The sequence below is a fragment of the Salmo trutta genome, chromosome 29 (assembly GCF_901001165.1).
Source record: "Salmo trutta chromosome 29, fSalTru1.1, whole genome shotgun sequence".
Lineage (NCBI taxonomy): Eukaryota > Metazoa > Chordata > Actinopteri > Salmoniformes > Salmonidae > Salmo > Salmo trutta.
The window spans coordinates 2232722-2252313 of NC_042985.1; the positions used below are offsets into that span (position 1 = coordinate 2232722).

The 19592-nt window shown below is 47.9% G+C and overlaps 1 protein-coding gene across 1 annotated transcript in view; it reads right to left on the minus strand.

Annotated features, from left to right (window-relative positions):
• The window catches only part of LOC115166755 (high affinity cAMP-specific and IBMX-insensitive 3',5'-cyclic phosphodiesterase 8A), a 129751-nt gene that overhangs the window by 27536 nt on the left and 82623 nt on the right, over positions 1 to 19592 (minus strand). The window contains exons 3-8 of the mRNA XM_029720531.1: positions 16859 to 17049; positions 12975 to 13031; positions 11307 to 11361; positions 4255 to 4343; positions 1992 to 2070; positions 1 to 121 (exon numbers count right to left, since the gene is read on the minus strand). The exon at positions 1 to 121 is cut by the window's left edge and continues 20 nt beyond it. Of these exons, the coding sequence (XP_029576391.1) occupies positions 1 to 121; positions 1992 to 2070; positions 4255 to 4343; positions 11307 to 11361; positions 12975 to 13031; positions 16859 to 17049 (592 nt within the window). The remainder of the gene's footprint in view (positions 122 to 1991; positions 2071 to 4254; positions 4344 to 11306; positions 11362 to 12974; positions 13032 to 16858; positions 17050 to 19592) is intronic.

Sequence of the window (19592 nt, forward strand, 5' to 3'; positions counted from 1 at the left end):
AGTTTATCGTTTCAAGGAGATCAGGCTTATTCTTTTCACTTTTAGGCACTTCTATTATTTCCTTCCCTATTAGTTCACCTTGCTGGTAACCCATGATGCTCTCGTAGGCAGGGTTCACATACTGTAGAGGAGAGAGCCGAGGGGGAGATGGGGAGAGACGAGGGGGGAGACGGGGGGAGGGAGAGATACATCGTCATACTGAGAATCAGGCATCAGAGATTTTCTGCGAGTCTAACAACACTAGCGAGTCTAACAACACAGCTTAGCTCAGCTAGCATAGCTCTTCACAACAGCATCACACAGTCCTGTGAGGTTAGCTTAGCTCAGCTAGCATAGCTCTTCACAACAACATCACACAGTCCTGTGAGGTTAGCTTAGCTCAACTAGCATAGCTTTTCACAACAGCATCACACACAGTCCTGTGAGGTTAGCTTAGCTCAGCTAGCATAGCTCTTCACAACAGCATCACACAGTCCTGTGAGGTTAGCTTAGCTCAGCTAGCATAGCTCTTCACAACAGCATCACACAGTCCTGTGAGGTTAGCTTAGCTCAGCTAGCATAGCTCTTCACAACAGCATCACACAGTCCTGTGAGGTTAGCTTAGCTCAGCTAGCATAGCTCTTCACAACAGCATCACACACAGTCCTGTGAGGTTAGCTTAGCTCAGCTAGCATAGCTCTTCACAACAGCATCACACAGTCCTGTGAGGTTAGCTTAGCTCAGCTAGCGTAATCAGTAGTACCATTAACACATTGGTAACTCTCATCTCTGTCTGTAGCTGTGTCTCTGTCTGTAGCTGTGTCTCTGTCTCTAGCTGTGTCTCTGTCTCTAGCTGTGTCTCTGTATGTAGCTGTGTCTGTAGCTGTGCCTGTTGCTGTGGTGATGTATGTTGCTGTGTCTGTAGCTGTGTCTGTAGCCGTGTTTCTAGCTGTGGTGATGTATGTTGCTGTGTCTGTAGCTGTGTCTGTAGCCGTGTCTAGCTGTGGTGATGTATGTTGCTGTGTCTGTAGCTGTGTCTGTAGCCGTGTCTAGCTGTGGTGATGTATGTTGCTGTGTCTGTAGCTGTGTCTGTAGCCGTGTCTAGCTGTGGTGATGTATGTTGCTGTGTCTGTTGCTGTGTCTGTAGCCGTGTCTCTAGCTGTGGTGATGTATGTTGCTGTGTCTGTAGCTGTGTCTGTAGCCGTGTCTAGCTGTGGTGATGTATGTTGCTGTGTCTGTTGCTGTGTCTGTAGCTGTGCCTGTTGCTGTGGTGATGTATGTTGCTGTGTCTGTAGCTGTGTCTGTAGCCGTGTCTCTAGCTTTGGTGATGTATGTTGCTGTGTCTGTTGCTGTGTCTGTAGCTGTGCCTGTTGCTGTGGTGATGTATGTTGCTGTGCCTGTAGCTGTGTCTCTAGCGGTGTCTGTTGCCGTGTCTCTAGCGGTGTCTGTTGCCGTGTCTGTAACTGTGTATGTTGCCGTGTCTGTAACTGTGTATGTTGCCGTGTCTGTAACCGTGTCTGTTGCCATGTCTGTAACTGTGTCTGTTGCCGTGTCTGTAACTGTGTATGTTGCCGTGTCTGTAACTGTGTATGTTGCTGTGTCTGTAACCGTGTCTGTTGCCATGTCTGTAACTGTGTATGTTGCCGTGTCTGTAACTGTGTATGTTGCCGTGTCTGTAACCGTGTCTGTAACTGTGTATGTTGCCGTGTCTGCAACTGTGTCTGCAACTGTGTCTGTAACTGTGTCTGTAACTGTGTCTGTAACTGTGTCTGTTGCCGTGTCTGTAACGGTGTCTGTAACTGTGTCTGTTGCCGTGTCTATAACTGTGTCTGTAACTGTGTCTGTAGCTGCCCTTTTTCTGGCCCTGCAAATTGAAAATACCAATGTGGCCCTGGAGCCAAAAGGTTTCGCCACCCCTGCCTTAGTGCTTCCATCTGTAGACTGTTTGGTTGAGAATAAACAACAGACCATTCTTTAGTAAAACTAATAGAAACTGTGTGTCAAAAACCCACCTGAATGACTTGATCCTCATTGGTGATCTCTATGGCCTCCTGACTCTGCTCTAATGCTGTGAAGATAGCATTACACGCCCTAGGAAAGAGAAGGAGGGGGAGGGAGAGCAGGGATGGAGAGGGTGAAGAGGGAGATGGGAGAGGGAGGGAGGGAGGGGGAGAGAGAGCAGGGATGGAGAGGGCGAGGAGGGAGGGAGGGAGGGAGGGAGAGGGAGGGAGGGAGGGGAGAGAGAGCAGGGATGGAGAGGGCGAGGAGGGAGGGAGGGAGGGAGGGAAGGAGGGAGGGGAGAGGGCGAGGGAGGGAGGGAAGGAGGGAGGGAGGGGAGAGGGCGAGGGAGGCAGGGAGGGAGGGAGAGGGGAGAGGGCGAGAGGGGGAGCGAGAGAGGGAGAGTAGGGGAGAGGGCAAGAGGGAGGGAGAGATAGGGAGGGAGGTAGGGAAGAGAGATAGGGAGGAGGGAGATAGTTGAAATGCACCTCTGAATGTAGAACAGGAGCTAAATTTAGATATGTGTACAGTACATAGCTGTAGAAAGAACATTCTACTTTTTTAATCTCTCATTTTTAATCACACTCCACCATCATTACAGGATTTGGGGGCAGCATTGAGTGGATGTATTTATTTGTATTTTTTATTTAACCTTTATTTAACTAGGCAAGTCAGTTAAGAACAAATTCTTATTTACAATGACAGCCTACCAAAAGGCAAAAGGCCTACCAAAAGGCAAAAGGCCTGGGATTAAAAATAAAAAATAAATACAATATAAATATAGGACAAAACACACATCACAACAAGAGACAACACAACACTACATACAGAGACACCTAAGACAACAACATAGCAAGGCAGCAACACATGACAACACAGCATGGTAGCAACGCAACATAACAACAACATGGTAGCAACACAACATGGCAGCAGCACAAAACATGGTACAAACATTACTGGGCTAACAGACAACAGCACAAAGGGAAAGAAGGTAGAGACAACAATACATCACACAACACAGCTACGGATATGTATCGTCTCTATGAGCTGGTTATACTTTGGACACTTGGTGAGACACCGCTCAGATAGATGAGATGCTTGGTGAGACACCACTCAGATAGATGAGATACTTGGTGAGACACCACTCAGATAGATGAGATACTTGGTGAGACACCGCTCAGATAGAGGAGATACTTGGTGAGACACCGCTCAGATAGAGGAGATACTTGGTGAGACACCGCTCAGATAGATGAGATGCTTGGTGAGACAACGCTCAGACAGATGAGATGCTTGGTGAGACACCACTCAGATAGATGAGATGCTTGGTGAGACACCACTCAGATAGATGAGATGCTTGGTGAGACACCACTCAGATAGATGAGATGCTTGGTGAGACACCGCTCAGATAGAGGAGATACTTGGTGAGACACCGCTCAGATAGATGAGATGCTTGGTGAGACACCGCTCAGATAGAGGAGATACTTGGTGAGACACCGCTCAGATAGAAGAGATGCTTGGTGAGACACCGCTCAGATAGATGAGATGCTTGGTGAGACACCGCTCAGATAGAGGAGATACTTGGTGAGACACCGCTCAGATAGAAGAGATGCTTGGTGAGACACCGCTCAGATAGATGAGATGCTTGGTGAGACACCGCTCAGATAGAAGAGATGCTTGGTGAGACACCGCTCAGATAGAAGAGATGCTTGGTGAGACACCACTCAGATAGATGAGATGCTTGGTGAGACACCGCTCAGATAGATGAGATGCTTGGTGAGACACCGCTCAGATAGAAGAGATGCTTGGTGAGACACCACTCAGATAGATGAGATGCTTGGTGAGACACCGCTCAGATAGATGAGATGCTTGCATATTATGTGAACTGTCTCACTGTGTTCCCTTGAAGAACTGAGGCTGAAACTAACTGTTTACCATGACCTATGTAGTTGCTGTCAGGCTCCTCTACCTCCCCAGCCCTTAGCTGGTAAATGGATAGTTGGGGATTTTGGCAATGCTAGCTGTTCCCATAGACTTCCAGTCATTGCGCTAACGCTAGTTAGCAACTTCCGCCAAACTGTTCGCAGCAACATAAAAATGGTATCCGCGAGTTAATCTGACTCTGGGGAAGTCGATAAAGGGCCTCATTGCCAAAATCCCAAACTATGCCTTAAATATTCACCTCAGTTTGAACTGTGCCCTTATTTCTGCACGTGTGTATATGTGATTGTGTGTGTGTGTGTGTGATTGTGTGTTTGTGTGTGTGTGTGTGTGTCTCACCTCAGTTTGAACTGTGCCAGAACTTCTCCATGCTCCAGCTGCAGCAGCTCATTGTAACAGGCCATCATGTTAGCGTTCTCCACATATCTCTATAGAGTTAGAGGTCAGAGGTTAAACACAGTGTTTATCCGTCTGCATCCCAATAGTGCACTACTTTTTGACCAGGGCCCATAGGGAATAGGGTGCTGTGTCAAAGGTCAGGGGTTAATACAAGCTGCTTCAAAAATGTCACCCTAGTTCCTTCATAGTGCACTACTATAGACCAGGGCCCTATTCCCTACATAGTGTACTACTATAGACCAGAGCCCTATTCCCTATATAGTGGTACTACTATAGACCAGAGCTCTATTCCCTATATAGTGGTACTACTATAGACCAGAGCCCTATTCCCTATATAGTGGTACTACTATAGACCAGAGCCCTATTCCCTATATAGTGGTACTACTATAGACCAGAGCCCTATTCCCTATATAGTGGTACTACTATACACCAGAGCACTATTCCCTATATAGTGGTACTACTATAGACCAGAGCCCTATTCCCTATATAGTGATACTACTATAGACCAGAGCCCTATTCCCTGTATAGTGGTACTACTATAGACCAGAGCCCTATTCCCTATATAGTGCACTACTATAGACCAGAGCCCTATTCCCTATATAGTCCACTACTATAGACAAGAGCCCTATTCCCTATATAGTGGTACTACTATAGACCAGAGCACTATTCCCTATATAGTGCTACTACTATAGACCAGAGCCCTATTCCCTATATAGTGATACTACTATAGACCAGAGCCCTATTCCCTATATAGTGTACTACTATAGACCAGAGCCCTATTCCCTATATAGTGGTACTACTATAGACCAGAGCACTATTCCCTATATAGTGGTACTACTATAGACCAGAGCACTATTCCCTATATAGTGGTACTACTATAGACCAGAGCCCTATTCCCTATATAGTGATACTACTATAGACCAGAGCCCTATTCCCTATATAGTGGTACTACTATAGACCAGAGCCCTATTCCCTATATAGTGCACTACTATAGACCAGAGCCCTATTCCCTATATAGTAGTACTACTATAGACCAGAGCCCTATTCCCTATATAGTGATACTACTATAGACCAGAGCCCTATTCCCTATATAGTGGTACTACTATAGACCAGAGCCCTATTCCCTATATAGTGCACTACTATAGACCAGAGCCCTATTCCCTATATAGTGGCACTACTATAGACCAGAGCCCTATTCCCTATATAGTGGTACTACTATAGACCAGAGTCCTATTCCCTATATAGTGGTACTACTATAGACCAGAGCCCTATTCCCCATATAGTCCACTACTATAGACCAGAGCCCTATTCCCTATATAGTGGTACTACTATAGACCAGAGCCCTATTACTATAGACTAGACTATTCCCTATATAGTGCACTACTATAGACCAGAGCCCTATTCCCTATATAGTGGTACTACTATAGACCAGAGCCCTATTCCCTATTTAGTGTACTACTATAGACCAGGGCCCTATTCCCTATATAGTGCACTACTATAGACTAGAGCCCAGTCCCTATATAGTGCACTACTATAGACCAGAGCCCTATTCCCTATATAGTGGTACTACTATAGACCAGAGCCCTATTCCCTATATAGTGGTACTACTATAGACCAGAGCCCTATTCCCTATATAGTGGTACTACTATAGACCAGAGCCCTATTCCCTATATAGTGTACTACTATAGACCAGAGCCCTATTCCCTATATAGTAGTACTACTATAGACCAGAGCCCTATTCCCTATATAGTGCACTACTATAGACCAGAGCCCTATTCCCTATATAGTAGTACTACTATAGACCAGAGCCCTATTCCCTATATAGTAGTACTACTATAGACCAGAGCCCTATTCCCTATATAGTGCACTACTATAGACCAGAGCCCTATTCCCTATATAGTGGTACTACTATAGACCAGAGCCCTATTCTCTATATAGTGGTACTACTATAGACCAGAGCCCTATTCCCTATATAATGGTACTACTATAGACCAGAGCCCCATTCCCTATATAGTGCACTACTATAGACCAGAGCCCTATTCCCTATATAGTGCACTACTATAGACCAGAGCCCTATTCCCTATATAGTGGTACTACTATAGACCAGAGCCCTATTCCCTATATAGTGGTACTACTATAGACCAGAGCCCTATTCCCTATATAGTGGTACTACTATAGACCAGAGCCCTATTCCCTATATAGTGCACTACTATAGACCAGAGCCCTATTCCCTATATAGTGGTACTACTATAGACCAGAGCCCTATTCCCTATATAGTGTACTACTATAGACCAGGGCCCTATTCCCTATATAGTGGTACTACTATAGACCAGGCATTTAGAACACACACAGTGTATCTCTACTAGGATCAAAGGTCAGGGGTTACAGGGATCACCCAACCTGAACATGGGTTTATGCGTCTTTGTTTACTTTCACACGTTTCATCTAGAAGTGACCCTTAAATCTTAACCACAGATCTCGGGTCAGATTACAATACCTCCCAATCCTAACTATAGCCATTATTGGGTGACAGAATAATCTGAGCCAGTATCAGTGGTTAGGAGTGACTTCTACCTACTCATTAATGTACAGTAGACACGCTGTCTTAGAGTAGGTGTTTTGATGTTAAACAAAGACATTTCATCCAAGCGGGCATCATGTTGTTGAGAAGACGTCATAATGACATACTGCCAACCACTTTCTGTTATGTCAGTGACATAGTGTACTGTAATTCCTTAGCTATGTCATTAGTGACAAACTCAAAACCCCTCAGACGTTGCTGCAGGGCACTTGTCATATTTGTCTTTAGGTCCTTCTCATGAGTAGTCCAATGTATTCACCATCAGGTCTGAGAGGACACAGAACACAAAGTACCCTGCAGTAGGCTTGTCTTATTCACCATCAGGTCTGAGAGGACACAGAACACAAAGTACCCTGCAGTAGGTTACACCCCAAATGGCAGCCTATTCCCTATGTAGTGCACTTCTTATGACCAAGGAGCATAGGGAATAGTCTGCCATTTTGGGACACAGCCATTGTTATCTTGATTAATGTTAGCTGTGACCTGGATTGAGTGTTTACACAGCCATTAGCTGCTAGTGGGAACTGGAGTAAGGTACAGTCAGATCCACGTTTAGGTGTGGTGGGGGGATGACTGTGTGTGGTGGGGGATGACTGTGTGTGTGGGGGGGGATGACTGTGTGTGTGGTGGGGGGATGACTGTGTGTGGTGGGGGATGACTGTGTGTGGTGGGGGATGACTGTGTGTGGTGGGGGATGACTGTGTGTGTGGTGGGGGATGACTGTGTGTGTGGTGGGGGATGACTGTGTGTGGGTGGGGGGATGACTGTGTGTGGTGGGGGGGATGACTGTGTGTGGTGGGGGATGACTGTGTGTGTGGTGGGGGATGACTGTGTGTGGTGGGGGATGACTGTGTGTGTGGTGGGGATGACTGTAGTGTGTGGGGGATGACTGTGTGTGTGGTGGGGGATGACTGTGTGTGGTGGGGGGATGACTGTGTGTGTGGTGGGGGATGACTGTGTGTGGTGGGGGATGACTGTGTGTGGTGGGGGATGACTGTGTGTGTGGGTGGGGGAGGATGACTGTGTGTGTGGTGGGAGGATGACTGTGTGTGTGGTGGGGGATGACAGTGTGTGGTGGGGGATGACTGTGTGTGGTGGGGGATGACTGTGTGTGGTGGGGGATGACTGTGTGTGGTGGGGATGTCTGTGTGTGTGGTGAGGGATGACTGTGTGTGGTGGGGGATGACTGTGTGTGGTGGGGGATGACTGTGTGTGTGGTGGGGGGATGACTGTGTGTGGTGGGGGATAACTGTGTGGTGGGGGATGACTGTGTGTGGTGGGGATGACTGTGTGTGGTGGGGGATGACTGTGTGTGGTGGGGGATGACTGTGTGTGTGGTGGGGGATGACTGTGTGGTGGTGGGGGATGACTGTGTGTTGGTGGGGATGACTGTGTGTGTGGTGGGGGATGACTGTGTGTGTGGTGGGGGATGACTGTGTGTGGTGGGGGATGACTGTGTGTGGTGGGGGATGACTGTGTGTGGTGGGGGATGACTGTGTGTGGTGGGGGATGACTGTGTGTGTGTGGGGGATGACTGTGTGTGTGGTGGGGGGATGACTGTGTGTGTGGTGGGGGATGACTGTGTGTGGTGGGGGATGACTGTGTGTGTGGTGGGGGATGACTGTGTGTGGCGGGGGATGACTGTGTGTGGCGGGGGATGACTGTGTGTGTGGTGGGGGATGACTGTGTGTGGTGGGGGATGACTGTGTGTGTGGTGGGGGGATGACTGTGTGTGTGGTGTGGGATGACTGTGTGTGGTGGGGGATGACTGTGTGTGTGGTGGGGGATGACTGTGTGTGTGGTGGGGGGATGACTGTGTGTGTGGTGGGGGATGACTGTGTGTGTGGGGGGGATGACTGTGTGTGTGGTGGGGGATGACTGTGTGTGGTGGGGGGATGACTGTGTGTGGTGGGGGATGACTGTGTGTGTGGTGGGGGGATGACTGTGTGTGGTGGGGGATGACTGTGTGTGGTGGGGGATGACTGTGTGTGGTGGGGGATGACTGTGTGTGTGGTGGGGGGATGACTGTGTGTGTGGTGGGGGGATGACTGTGTGTGTGGTGGGGGAGGATGACTGTGTGTGTGGTGGGAGGATGACTGTGTGTGGTGGGAGGATGACTGTGTGTGTGGTGGGGGATGACTGTGTGTGGTGGGGGGATGACTGTGTGTGTGGTGGGGGATGACTGTGTGTGTGGTGGGGGATGACTGTGTGTGGTGGGGGATGACTGTGTGGTGGGGGATGACTGTGTGTGGAAGGGGATGACTGTGTGTGGTGGGGGATGACTGTGTGTGGTGGGGGGATGACTGTGTGTGTGGTGGGGGATGACTGTGTGTGGTGGGGGATGACTGTGTGTGGTGGGGGATGACTGTGTGTGTGGTGGGGGATGACTGTGTGTGTGGTGGGGGATGACTGTGTGTGTGGTGGAGGGGTGACTGTGTGTGTGGTGGGGATGACTGTGTGTGGTGGGGATGACTGTGTGTGGTGGGGGATGACTGTGTGTGTGGTGGGGGATGACTGTGTGTGTGGTGGGGGGATGACTGTGTGTGGTGGGTTGTGGGGGATGACTGTGTGTGGTGGGTTGTGGGGGATGACTGTGTGTGTGGTGGGGATGACTGTGTGTGGTGGGAGATGACTGTGTGTGGTGGGGAGATGACTGTGTGTGTGGTGGGGGATGACTGTGTGTGTGGTGGGGATGACTGTGTGTGTGGTGGGGATGACTGTGTGTGGTGGGGGATGACTGTGTGTGGTGGGGGATGACTGTGTGTGTGGTGGGGATGACTGTGTGTGGTGGGGGATGACTGTGTGTGTGGTGGGGGGATGACTGTGTGTGGTGGGTTGTGGGGGATGACTGTGTGTGGTGGGGGATGACTGTGTGTGGTGGGGGATGACTGTGTGTGGTGGGGGGATGACTGTGTGTGTGGTGGGGGATGACTGTGTGTGTGGTGGGGGATGACTGTGTGTGTGGTGGGGGATGACTGTGTGTGTGGTGGGGGATGACTGTGTGTGGTGGGGGATGACTGTGTGTGGTGGGGGAATGACTGTGTGTGTGGTGGGGGGGATGACTGTGTGTGTGGTGGGGGATGACTGGTGTGGTGGTGGGGGATGACTGTGTGTGTGGTGGGGGATGACTGTGTGTGTGGTGGGGGGATGACTGTGTGTGGTGGGTTGTGGGGGATGACTGTGTGTGGTGGGGGATGACTGTGTGTGGTGGGGGGATGACTGTGTGTGTGGTGGGGGGATGACTATGTGTGGTGGGGGGATGACTGTGTGTGGTGGGGGATGACTGTGTGTGTGGTGGGGGGGGATGACTGTGTGTGGGGAGGGGGGGGTGACTGTGTGTGGTGGGGGATGACTGTGTGTGTGGTGGGGGGATGACTGTGTGTGTGGTGGGGGATGACTGTGTGTGTGGTGGGGGGATGACTGTGTGTGGTGGGGGATGACTGTGTGTGGTGGGGGATGACTGTGTGTGGTGGGGGGATGACTGTGTGTGGTGGGGGATGACTATGTGTGGTGGGTTGTGGGGGATGACTGTGTGTGTGGGGGGGATGACTGTGTGTGGGGGGGGATGACTGTGTGTGGTGGGGGATGACTGTGTGTGTGGTGGGGGATGACTGTGTGTGTGGTGGGGGGGATGACTGTGTGTGGTGGGGGGATGACTGTGTGTGGTGGGGGATGACTGTGTGTGTGGTGGGGGATGACTGTGTGTGTGGTGGGGGGATGACTGTGTGTGGTGGGTTGTGGGGGATGACTGTGTGTGGTGGGGATGACTGTGTGTGTGGTGGGGATGCTGTGGGTGTGGGTGGGGGATGACTGTGTGTGGTGGGGGATGACTGTGTGTGGGGTGGGGATGACTGTGTGTGGTGGGGGATGACTGTGTGTGGTGGGGGATGACTGTGTGTGTGGGTTGGGGGATGACTGTGTGGTGGGGGATGACTGTGTGTGGTGGGTTGGGGGGATGACTGTGTGTGGTGGGGGATGACTGTGTGTGGTGGGGGATGACTGTGTGTGGTGGGGATGACTGTGTGGGTGGGGGATGACTGTGTGTGGTGGGTTGTGGGGGATGACTGTGTGTGGTGGGGGATGACTGTGTGTGTGGTGGGGGGATGACTGTGTGTGGTGGGGGATGATGTGTGTGGTGGGGGATGACTGTGTGTGTGGTGGGGGGATGACTGTGTGTGGTGGGGGATGACTGTGTGTGTGGTGGGGGATGACTGTGTGTGTGGTGGGGGATGACTGTTTGTGTGTGGTGGGGGATGACTGTGTGTGTGGTGGGGGGATGACTGTGTGTGTGTCTTCGTGTGTGTGTGTGTGTGTGTGTGTGTGTGTGTGTGTGTGTGTGTGTGTGTGTGTGTGTGTGTGTGTGTGTGTGTGTGTGTGTGTGTGTGTGTGTGTGTGTGTGTGTTTCACTCACCCTGTTAAAGCCAGCATTGATAAGGGGCATCACCGAGGCCTCCTCCCTGTCTGGCCTACAACAGCAAAAACCAAAACGATCAACAAAACCATTCAGATAAAAATTTATCAACAAAACTTCTCTGGAACAAAAGTTCTGTGTGGACAGATATGACATGTTCCAGACAACTCTCTGTACTGCATCAATACTGGCTGGTATATAGATGAGACTACACTCATAGTGACTGGTATATAGATAGAGACTACACTCATAGTGACTGGTATATAGATAGAGACTACACTCATAGTGACTGGTATATAGATAGAGACTACACTCATAGTGACTGGTATATAGATGAGACTACACTCATAGTGACTGGTATATAGATGAGACTACACTCATAGTGACTGGAATATAGATGGAGACTACACTCATAGTGACTGGTATATAGATGAGACTATGATCATAGTGACTGGAATATAGATGAGACTATGATCATAGTGACTGGAATATAGATGAGACTATGATCATAGTGACTGGTATATAGATGAGACTATGATCATAGTGACTGGTATATCGATGAGACTACACCATAGTGACTGGAATATAGATGGAGACTACACTCATAGTGACTGGAATATAGATGGAGACTACACTCATAGTGACTGGAATATAGATGGAGACTACACTCATAGTGACTGGTATATAGATGAGACTACACTCATAGTGACTGGTATATAGATGAGACTACACTCATAGTGACTGGAATATAGATGGAGACTACACTCAGAGTGACTGGTATATAGATGGAGACTACACTCATAGTGACTGGTATATAGATGAGACTATGATCATAGTGACTGGAATATAGATGGAGACTATGATCATAGTGACTGGTATTTAGATGGAGACTACACTCATAGTGACTGGTATATAGATGGAGACTACACTCATAGTGACTGGTATATAGATGAGACTACACTCATAGTGACTGGTATATAGATGGAGACTACACTCATAGTGACTGGAATATAGATGAGACTACACTCACAGTGACTGGTATATAGATGAGACTATGATCATAGTGACTGGTATATAGATGAGACTATGATCATAGTGACTGGTATAGATGAGACTACACTCATAGTGACTGGAATATAGATGAGACTATGATCATAGTGACTGGTATATAGATGAGACTACACTCATAGTGACTGGAATATAGATGAGACTATGATCATAGTGACTGGTATATAGATGAGACTATGATCATAGTGACTGGTATATAGATGAGACTACACTCATAGTGACTGGTATATAGATGAGACTATGATCATAGTGACTGGTATATAGATGAGACTATGATCATAGTGACTGGTATATAGATGAGACTACACTCATAGTGACTGGTATATAGATGAGGCTATGATCATAGTGACTGGTATATAGATGAGGCTATGATCATAGTGACTGGTATATAGATGAGACTATGGTCATAGTGACTGGTATATAGATGAGACTATGGTCATAGTGACTGGTATATAGATGAGACTATGATCATAGTGACTGGTATATAGATGAGACTATGATCATAGTGACTGGTATATAGATGGAGACTATGATCATAGTGACTGGTATAGATGGAGACTATCAGGACATAAAGAGAGGAGGGAGCAGAGGGAAATATACCTTTTTACTACAGCGACTATCACAGTGTTTTCTGAAGAGGTCACCGCCCTGATCGACCTGAAGGGAAAACAAAGACACACATTTATCATTTAGCTAGAAAACATACTGGTGGAAACTGCCACAGAGCCATCAAATCAATGGAGCTCCAGTTTTTCAAGCTCTGGTTCAAGACTAACAGTACTAGGCTCTGTGGTGCAGCTCTTTGAGTAGCTCTGTGGTGCAGCTCAAATTCTCCCAGACCAAAGCTCTGTGTGCACGACTGGTGCAGCTCTGTGAGCAGGCCTAGGCCCTGTGGTGCAGCTCCATGAGCAGGCCTAGGCCCTGTGGTGCAGCTCCATGAGCAGGCCTAGGCCCTGTGGTGCAGCTCTATGAGCAGATCTAGGCCCAGTGAAAGAATGCAGTGTAGCAGTCGTGGTCATCCGGCTGTGGTTTCTCTTGAGCCAGTCACCATAAAGAAGCTTTAGTTCTCCACAGAGAGCCCTGCGTGTACACTGAACCTATAGACTGGCCAAGATGAATAAGGTTAACATACAGGCTACGGCCAGAGTCAATTAATGTTTGTAAACTTGTTTTTGGTTTGGGCCCGGGCTAAAGATAGAGTGGTGTGTGGAGGGGGGGAGGGGGGAGAGCTGTTGCTAGTTGAGAAGGGACCTGACTTCACCAGGTAGCAGGGGACTTAGGTCTGAGGACAGGCACACCGCAGAAACTAGAAAACCCATCGTTCCAATTTGGGAAACCCATCTAGTCAGTAAGGATGCTGCATTAGGTGGGTCACAACATTTCTATGTGTGTGTGGAAACAGCAAAACACAGTATTGTCTAGCACAGTGTATTGTGACCAGGTCTTCCTTGAAAAATAGGTATTTTGACCTCAATGGGACTAACTGGTCAAATAAAGGATTTTATTAGTTAATACTAACATAACCAACCAGCATAGTAACATACCAGCATAGTAACATACCAGCATAGTAACCAACCAACATAGTAACATACCAGCATAGTAACACACCAGCATAGTAACACACCAGCATAGTAACATACCAGCATAGTAACATACCAGCATAGTAACATACCAGCATAGTAACACACCAGCATAGTAACATACCAGCATAGTAACACACCAGCATAGTAACATACCAGCACAGTAACATACCAGCATAGTAACCAACCAACATAGTAACATACCAGCACAGTAAAATACCAGCATAGTAACATACCAGCATAGTAACATACCAGCATAGTAACATACCAGCATAGTAACATACCAGCACAGTAACATACCAGCATAGTAACATACCAGCATAGTAACCAACCAACATAGTAACATACCAGCATAGTAACATACCAGCATAGTAACATACCAGCATAGAAACATACCAGCATAGTAACATACCAGCATAGAAACATACCAGCATAGTAACATACCAGCATAGTAACATACCAGCATAGTAACATACCAGCATAGTAACATACCAGCATAGTAACCAACCAACATAGTAACATACCAGCATAGTAACATACCAGCATAGTAACATACCAGCATAGAAACATACCAGCATAGTAACATACCAGCATAGAAACATACCAGCATAGTAACATACCAGCATAGTAACATACCAGCATAGTAACATACCAGCACAGTAACATACCAGCACAGTAACATACCAGCATAGTAACACACCAGCATAGTAACATACCAGCATAGTAACATACCAGCATAGTAACCAACCAACATAGTAACATACCAGCATAGTAACATACCAGCATAGTAACATACAAGCATAGTTACATACCAGCATAGTAACATACCAGCATAGTAACATACCAGCATAGTAACATACCAGCATAGTTACATACCAGCATAGTAACATACCAGCATAGTAACCAACCAGCATAGTAACATACCAGCATAGTAACATACCAGCACAGTAACATACCAGCATAGTAACATACCAGCATAGTAACCAACCAACATAGTAACATACCAGCATAGTAACATACCAGCACAGTAACATACCAACATAGTAACATACCAGCACAGTAACATACCAGCATAGTAACATACCAGCATAGTAACATACCAGCATAGTAACATACCAGCATAGTAACATACCAGCACAGTAACATACCAGCACAGTAACATACCAGCATAGTAACATACCAGCATAGTAACATACCAGCATAGTAACATACCAGCATAGTAACATACCAGCATAGTAACATACCAGCATAGTAACATACCAGCATAGTAACATACTAGCATAGTAACATACCAGCATAGTAACATACCAGCATAGTAACATACCAGCACAGTAACATACCAGCATAGTAACATACCAGCACAGTAACATACCAGCATAGTAACATACCAGCATAGTAACATACCAGCATAGTAACATACCAGCACAGTAACATACCAGCATAGTAACATACCAGCATAGTAACATACCAGCATAGTAACATACCAGCATAGTAACATACCAGCATAGTAACATACCAGCATAGTAACATACCAGCACAGTAACATACCAGCACACATAGTAAGGTCACCTACCTGAAAAGTAAGGCCACCTACTGGCATAGTGCTTCAGCGGGACCATATCAGAACGAGCATATACCTAACCTACTGATATAACAAGGTAATGTACCAGCATATACCTAACCTACTGATATAACAAGGTAATGTACCAGCATATACCTAACCTACTGATATAACAAGGTAATGTACCACCATATACCTAACCTACTGATATAACAAGGTAATGTACCAGCATATTCCTAACCTACTGATATAACAAGGTAATGTACCACCATATACCTAACCTACTGATATAACAAGGTAATGTACCAGCATATACCTAACCTACTGACATAACAAGGTAATGTACCACCATATACCTAACCTACTGATATAACAAGTTAATGTACCAGCATATTCCTAACCTACTGATATAACAAGGTAATGTACCACCATATACCTAACCTACTGATATAACAAGGTAATGTACCAGCATATTCCTAACCTACTAAACAAACAAGGTAATGTACCAGCATATACCTAACCTACTGACATAACAAGGTAATGTACCAGCATATACCTAACCTACTGATATAACAAGGTAATGTACCACCATATACCTAACCTACTGATATAACAAGGTAATGTACCACCATATACCTAACCTACTGATATAACAAGGTAATGTACCAGCATATTCCTAACCTACTAAACAAACAAGGTAATGTACCAGCATATACCTAACCTACTGACATAACAAGGTAATGTACCACCATATACCTAACCTACTGATATAACAAGGTAATGTACCACCATATACCTAACCTACTGATATAACAAGGTAATGTACCAGCATATACCTAACCTACTGACATAAGGTAATGTACCACCATATACCTAACCTACTGATATAACAAGGTAATGTACCAGCATATACCTAACCTACTGATATAACAAGGTAATGTACCACCATATACCTAACCTACTGATATAACAAGGTAATGTACCACCATATACCTAACCTACTGACATAACAAGGTAATGTACCACCATATACCTAACCTACTGATATAACAAGGTAATGTACCAGCATATACCTAACCTACTGATATAACAAGGTAATGTACCACCATATACCTAACCTACTGATATAACAAGGTAATGTACCACCATATACCTAACCTACTGATATAATAAGGTAACGTACCAGCATATACCTAACCTACTGATATAACAAGGTAATGTACCAGCATATACCTAACCTACTGATATAACAAGGTAATGTACCACCATATACCTAACCTACTGATATAACAAGGTAATGTACCAGCATATACCTAACCTACTGATATAACAAGGTAACGTACCGGCATAGTGATTCAGCGTCGAAGTATCTGGAATGTCTGTGGTCGATGATGACGAGGTCGTGGTGCTTTTCCTGGAAACACTCCAGCGCCGCCTCTGGCGTCCTCGCAACGTTACACCTGAAGTTGGCCTTCTCACACGCCCAGCAGAACCCATTATTCTGGCTGTCCTCTTTGGCAAATACTAACAGTACCTGTAAGGGGAGATGTTAGAGGTTAAAAGGTCAAATACTAACAGTACCTGTAAGGGGAGAGGTTAGGGGTCAAATACTAACAGTACCTGTAAGGGGAGAGGTTAGAGGTTAAAGGTCAAATACTAACTGTACCTGTAAGGGGAGAGGTTAGAGGTTAAAGGTCAAATACTAACTGTACCTGTAAGAGGTTAGGTTAGAGGGTAAAGGTCAAATACTAACAGTACCTGTAAGGGGAGAGGTTAGGAGTTAAAGGTCAAATACTAACAGTACCTGTAAGGGGAGAGGTTAGGGGTTAAAGGTAAAACACTAACAGTACCTGTAAGGGGAGAGGTTAGGGGTGCGCACAAACAACCACACACAGTCAGAGAGCGTACACATACACCCTCCTACCAAGCAGCATACTTTCACATAACCCCTTGCTTGCGTTAATTCATGGCTTTTAAGCGGCATCTAGGTTTCGCTGTGGCACACACACACACACACACACACACACACACACACACACACACACACACACACACACACACACACACACACACACAGAGAGAGAGAGAGAGAGAGAGAGAGAAGGCAGGTAGCTAGATGAGTCACTGGGCCTAACAGACGTCATCGTGGACCAGTTGGCAGGAGACACAATCAATGTACAGAATGGGAAGTTTGTTCAGCAGTCTCACGGTTTGCATCACAACTGCAAAATTGAGTTAAAGATACAAAGACGTCTCTCTGTTCACTTAAAGTCCAGGAGGCCAGGAGCTAGAAGCCAAGAGGCCAGGAGCTAGGAGGCCAGGAGCTAGGAGGTCGGGAGCTAGGAGGCCAGGAGCTAGGAGGCCGGGAGCTAGTAGGCCGGGAGCTAGAAGGTCAGGAGCTAGGAGGTCGGGAGCTAGGAGGCCGGGAGCTAGGAGGCCAGGAGCTAGGAGGCCGGGAGCTAGTAGGCCGGGAGCTAGAAGGTCAGGAGCTAGGAGGTCGGGAGCTAGGAGGCCGGGAGCTAGGAGGTCGGGAGCTAGGAGGCTGGGAGCTAGAAGGTCAGGAGCTAGGAGGCCGGGAGCTAGGAGGCCGGGAGCTAGAAGGTCAGAAGCTAGGAGGTCGGGAGCTAGGAGGCCGGGAGCTAGGAGGTCGGGAGCTAGGAGGCCGGGAGCTAGGAGGCCGGGAGCTAGGAGGCCGGGAGCTAGAAGGTCAGGAGCTAGGAGGTCGGGAGCTAGGAGGCCGGGAGCTAGGAGGCCGGGAGCTAGGAGGCCGGGAGCTAGGAGGCCGGGAGCTAGGACCAGGAGGCCAGAAGCTAGGAGGTCGGGAGCTAGGACCAGGAGGCTGGGAGCTAGGAGGTCGGGAGGTCAGGAGCTAGGAGGCCAGGAGCTAGAAGCCAAGAGGCCAGGAGCTAGGAGGCCAAGAGCTAGAAGTCAAGAGGCCAGGAGCTAAGAGGCCGGGAGCTAGGAGGCCGGGAGCTAGGAGGCCGGGAGCTAGGAGGCCGGGAGCTAGGAGGCCGGGAGCTAGGATGCCGGGAGGTAGGAGGTCAGGAGCTAGGATGCCGGGAGGTAGGAGGTCGGGAGGTAGGAGGCCGGGAGGTAGGAGGTCGGGAGCTAGGTCAGGAGCTAGGACCAGGAGGCCAGGAGCTAGGAGAACAGGAGGCCAGGAGCTAGGAGGCCAGGAGCTAGGAGCTAGGAAGTTGGGAGCTAGGAGGCCGGGAGCTAGGAGGTCGGGAGCTAGGAGATCGGGAGCAAGAAGGCCGGGAGCAAGGAGGCCGGGAGCAAGGAGGTCGGGAGCTAGGAGGCCGGGAGCTAGGAGGCCGGGAGCTAGGAGGCCGGGAGGCCAGGAGCTAGGAGGTCGGGAGCTAGGAGGCCGGGAGCAAGGAGGCCGGGAGCAAGGAGGCCGGGAGGCCAGGAGCTAGGAGGTCGGGAGCTAGGAGGTCGGGAGCTAGGAGGTCGGGAGCTAGGAGGCCGGGAGCAAGGAGACCGGGAGCTAGGAGGCCGGGAGCTAGGAGGCCGGGAGCTAGGAGGCCGGGAGCAAGGAGGCCGGGAGCAAGGAGGCCGGGAGATAGGAGGTCGGGAGCTAGGAGGTCAGGAGCTAGGAGGTCAAATATTTATCAAACACCTATTTTTCAGTGGCAATTGATGAGACTATAACAGATGAAATAGTCCCAGAATTTGTTTCTTTTTCATTTCAATTCACTAAAACAAGACTAAATTATCTTTGTGACTAAAATTTGACGACTAAGTGGACTGGATAACAGTTTTTGAAAAGATTGAAAGCTTTTTAGTAATAAGCACAATTAATATTAGCAGGACAGATGCACAGTGCAGTTGTAGTTTAGCATTGGGAAGGATGCACCAAACCCAGCACACAGCCTAATGCAGCTGGTGAGCTGCAGGGGAGAAAGAGATGTGGGCAGACAGGCAGACTGGCTCCGCCTCCGATTACACCCAACTCGCAGGCCACTTTCTTAGTTCACCTTAGCTAATAACTAGGCATCACCAGCCTTCTAGTTAGCTACCCTTTGTCTGGAGCTGCTTAAGGAAATGAAAAACAGTAGCAGCATTGAGTTTAATAGT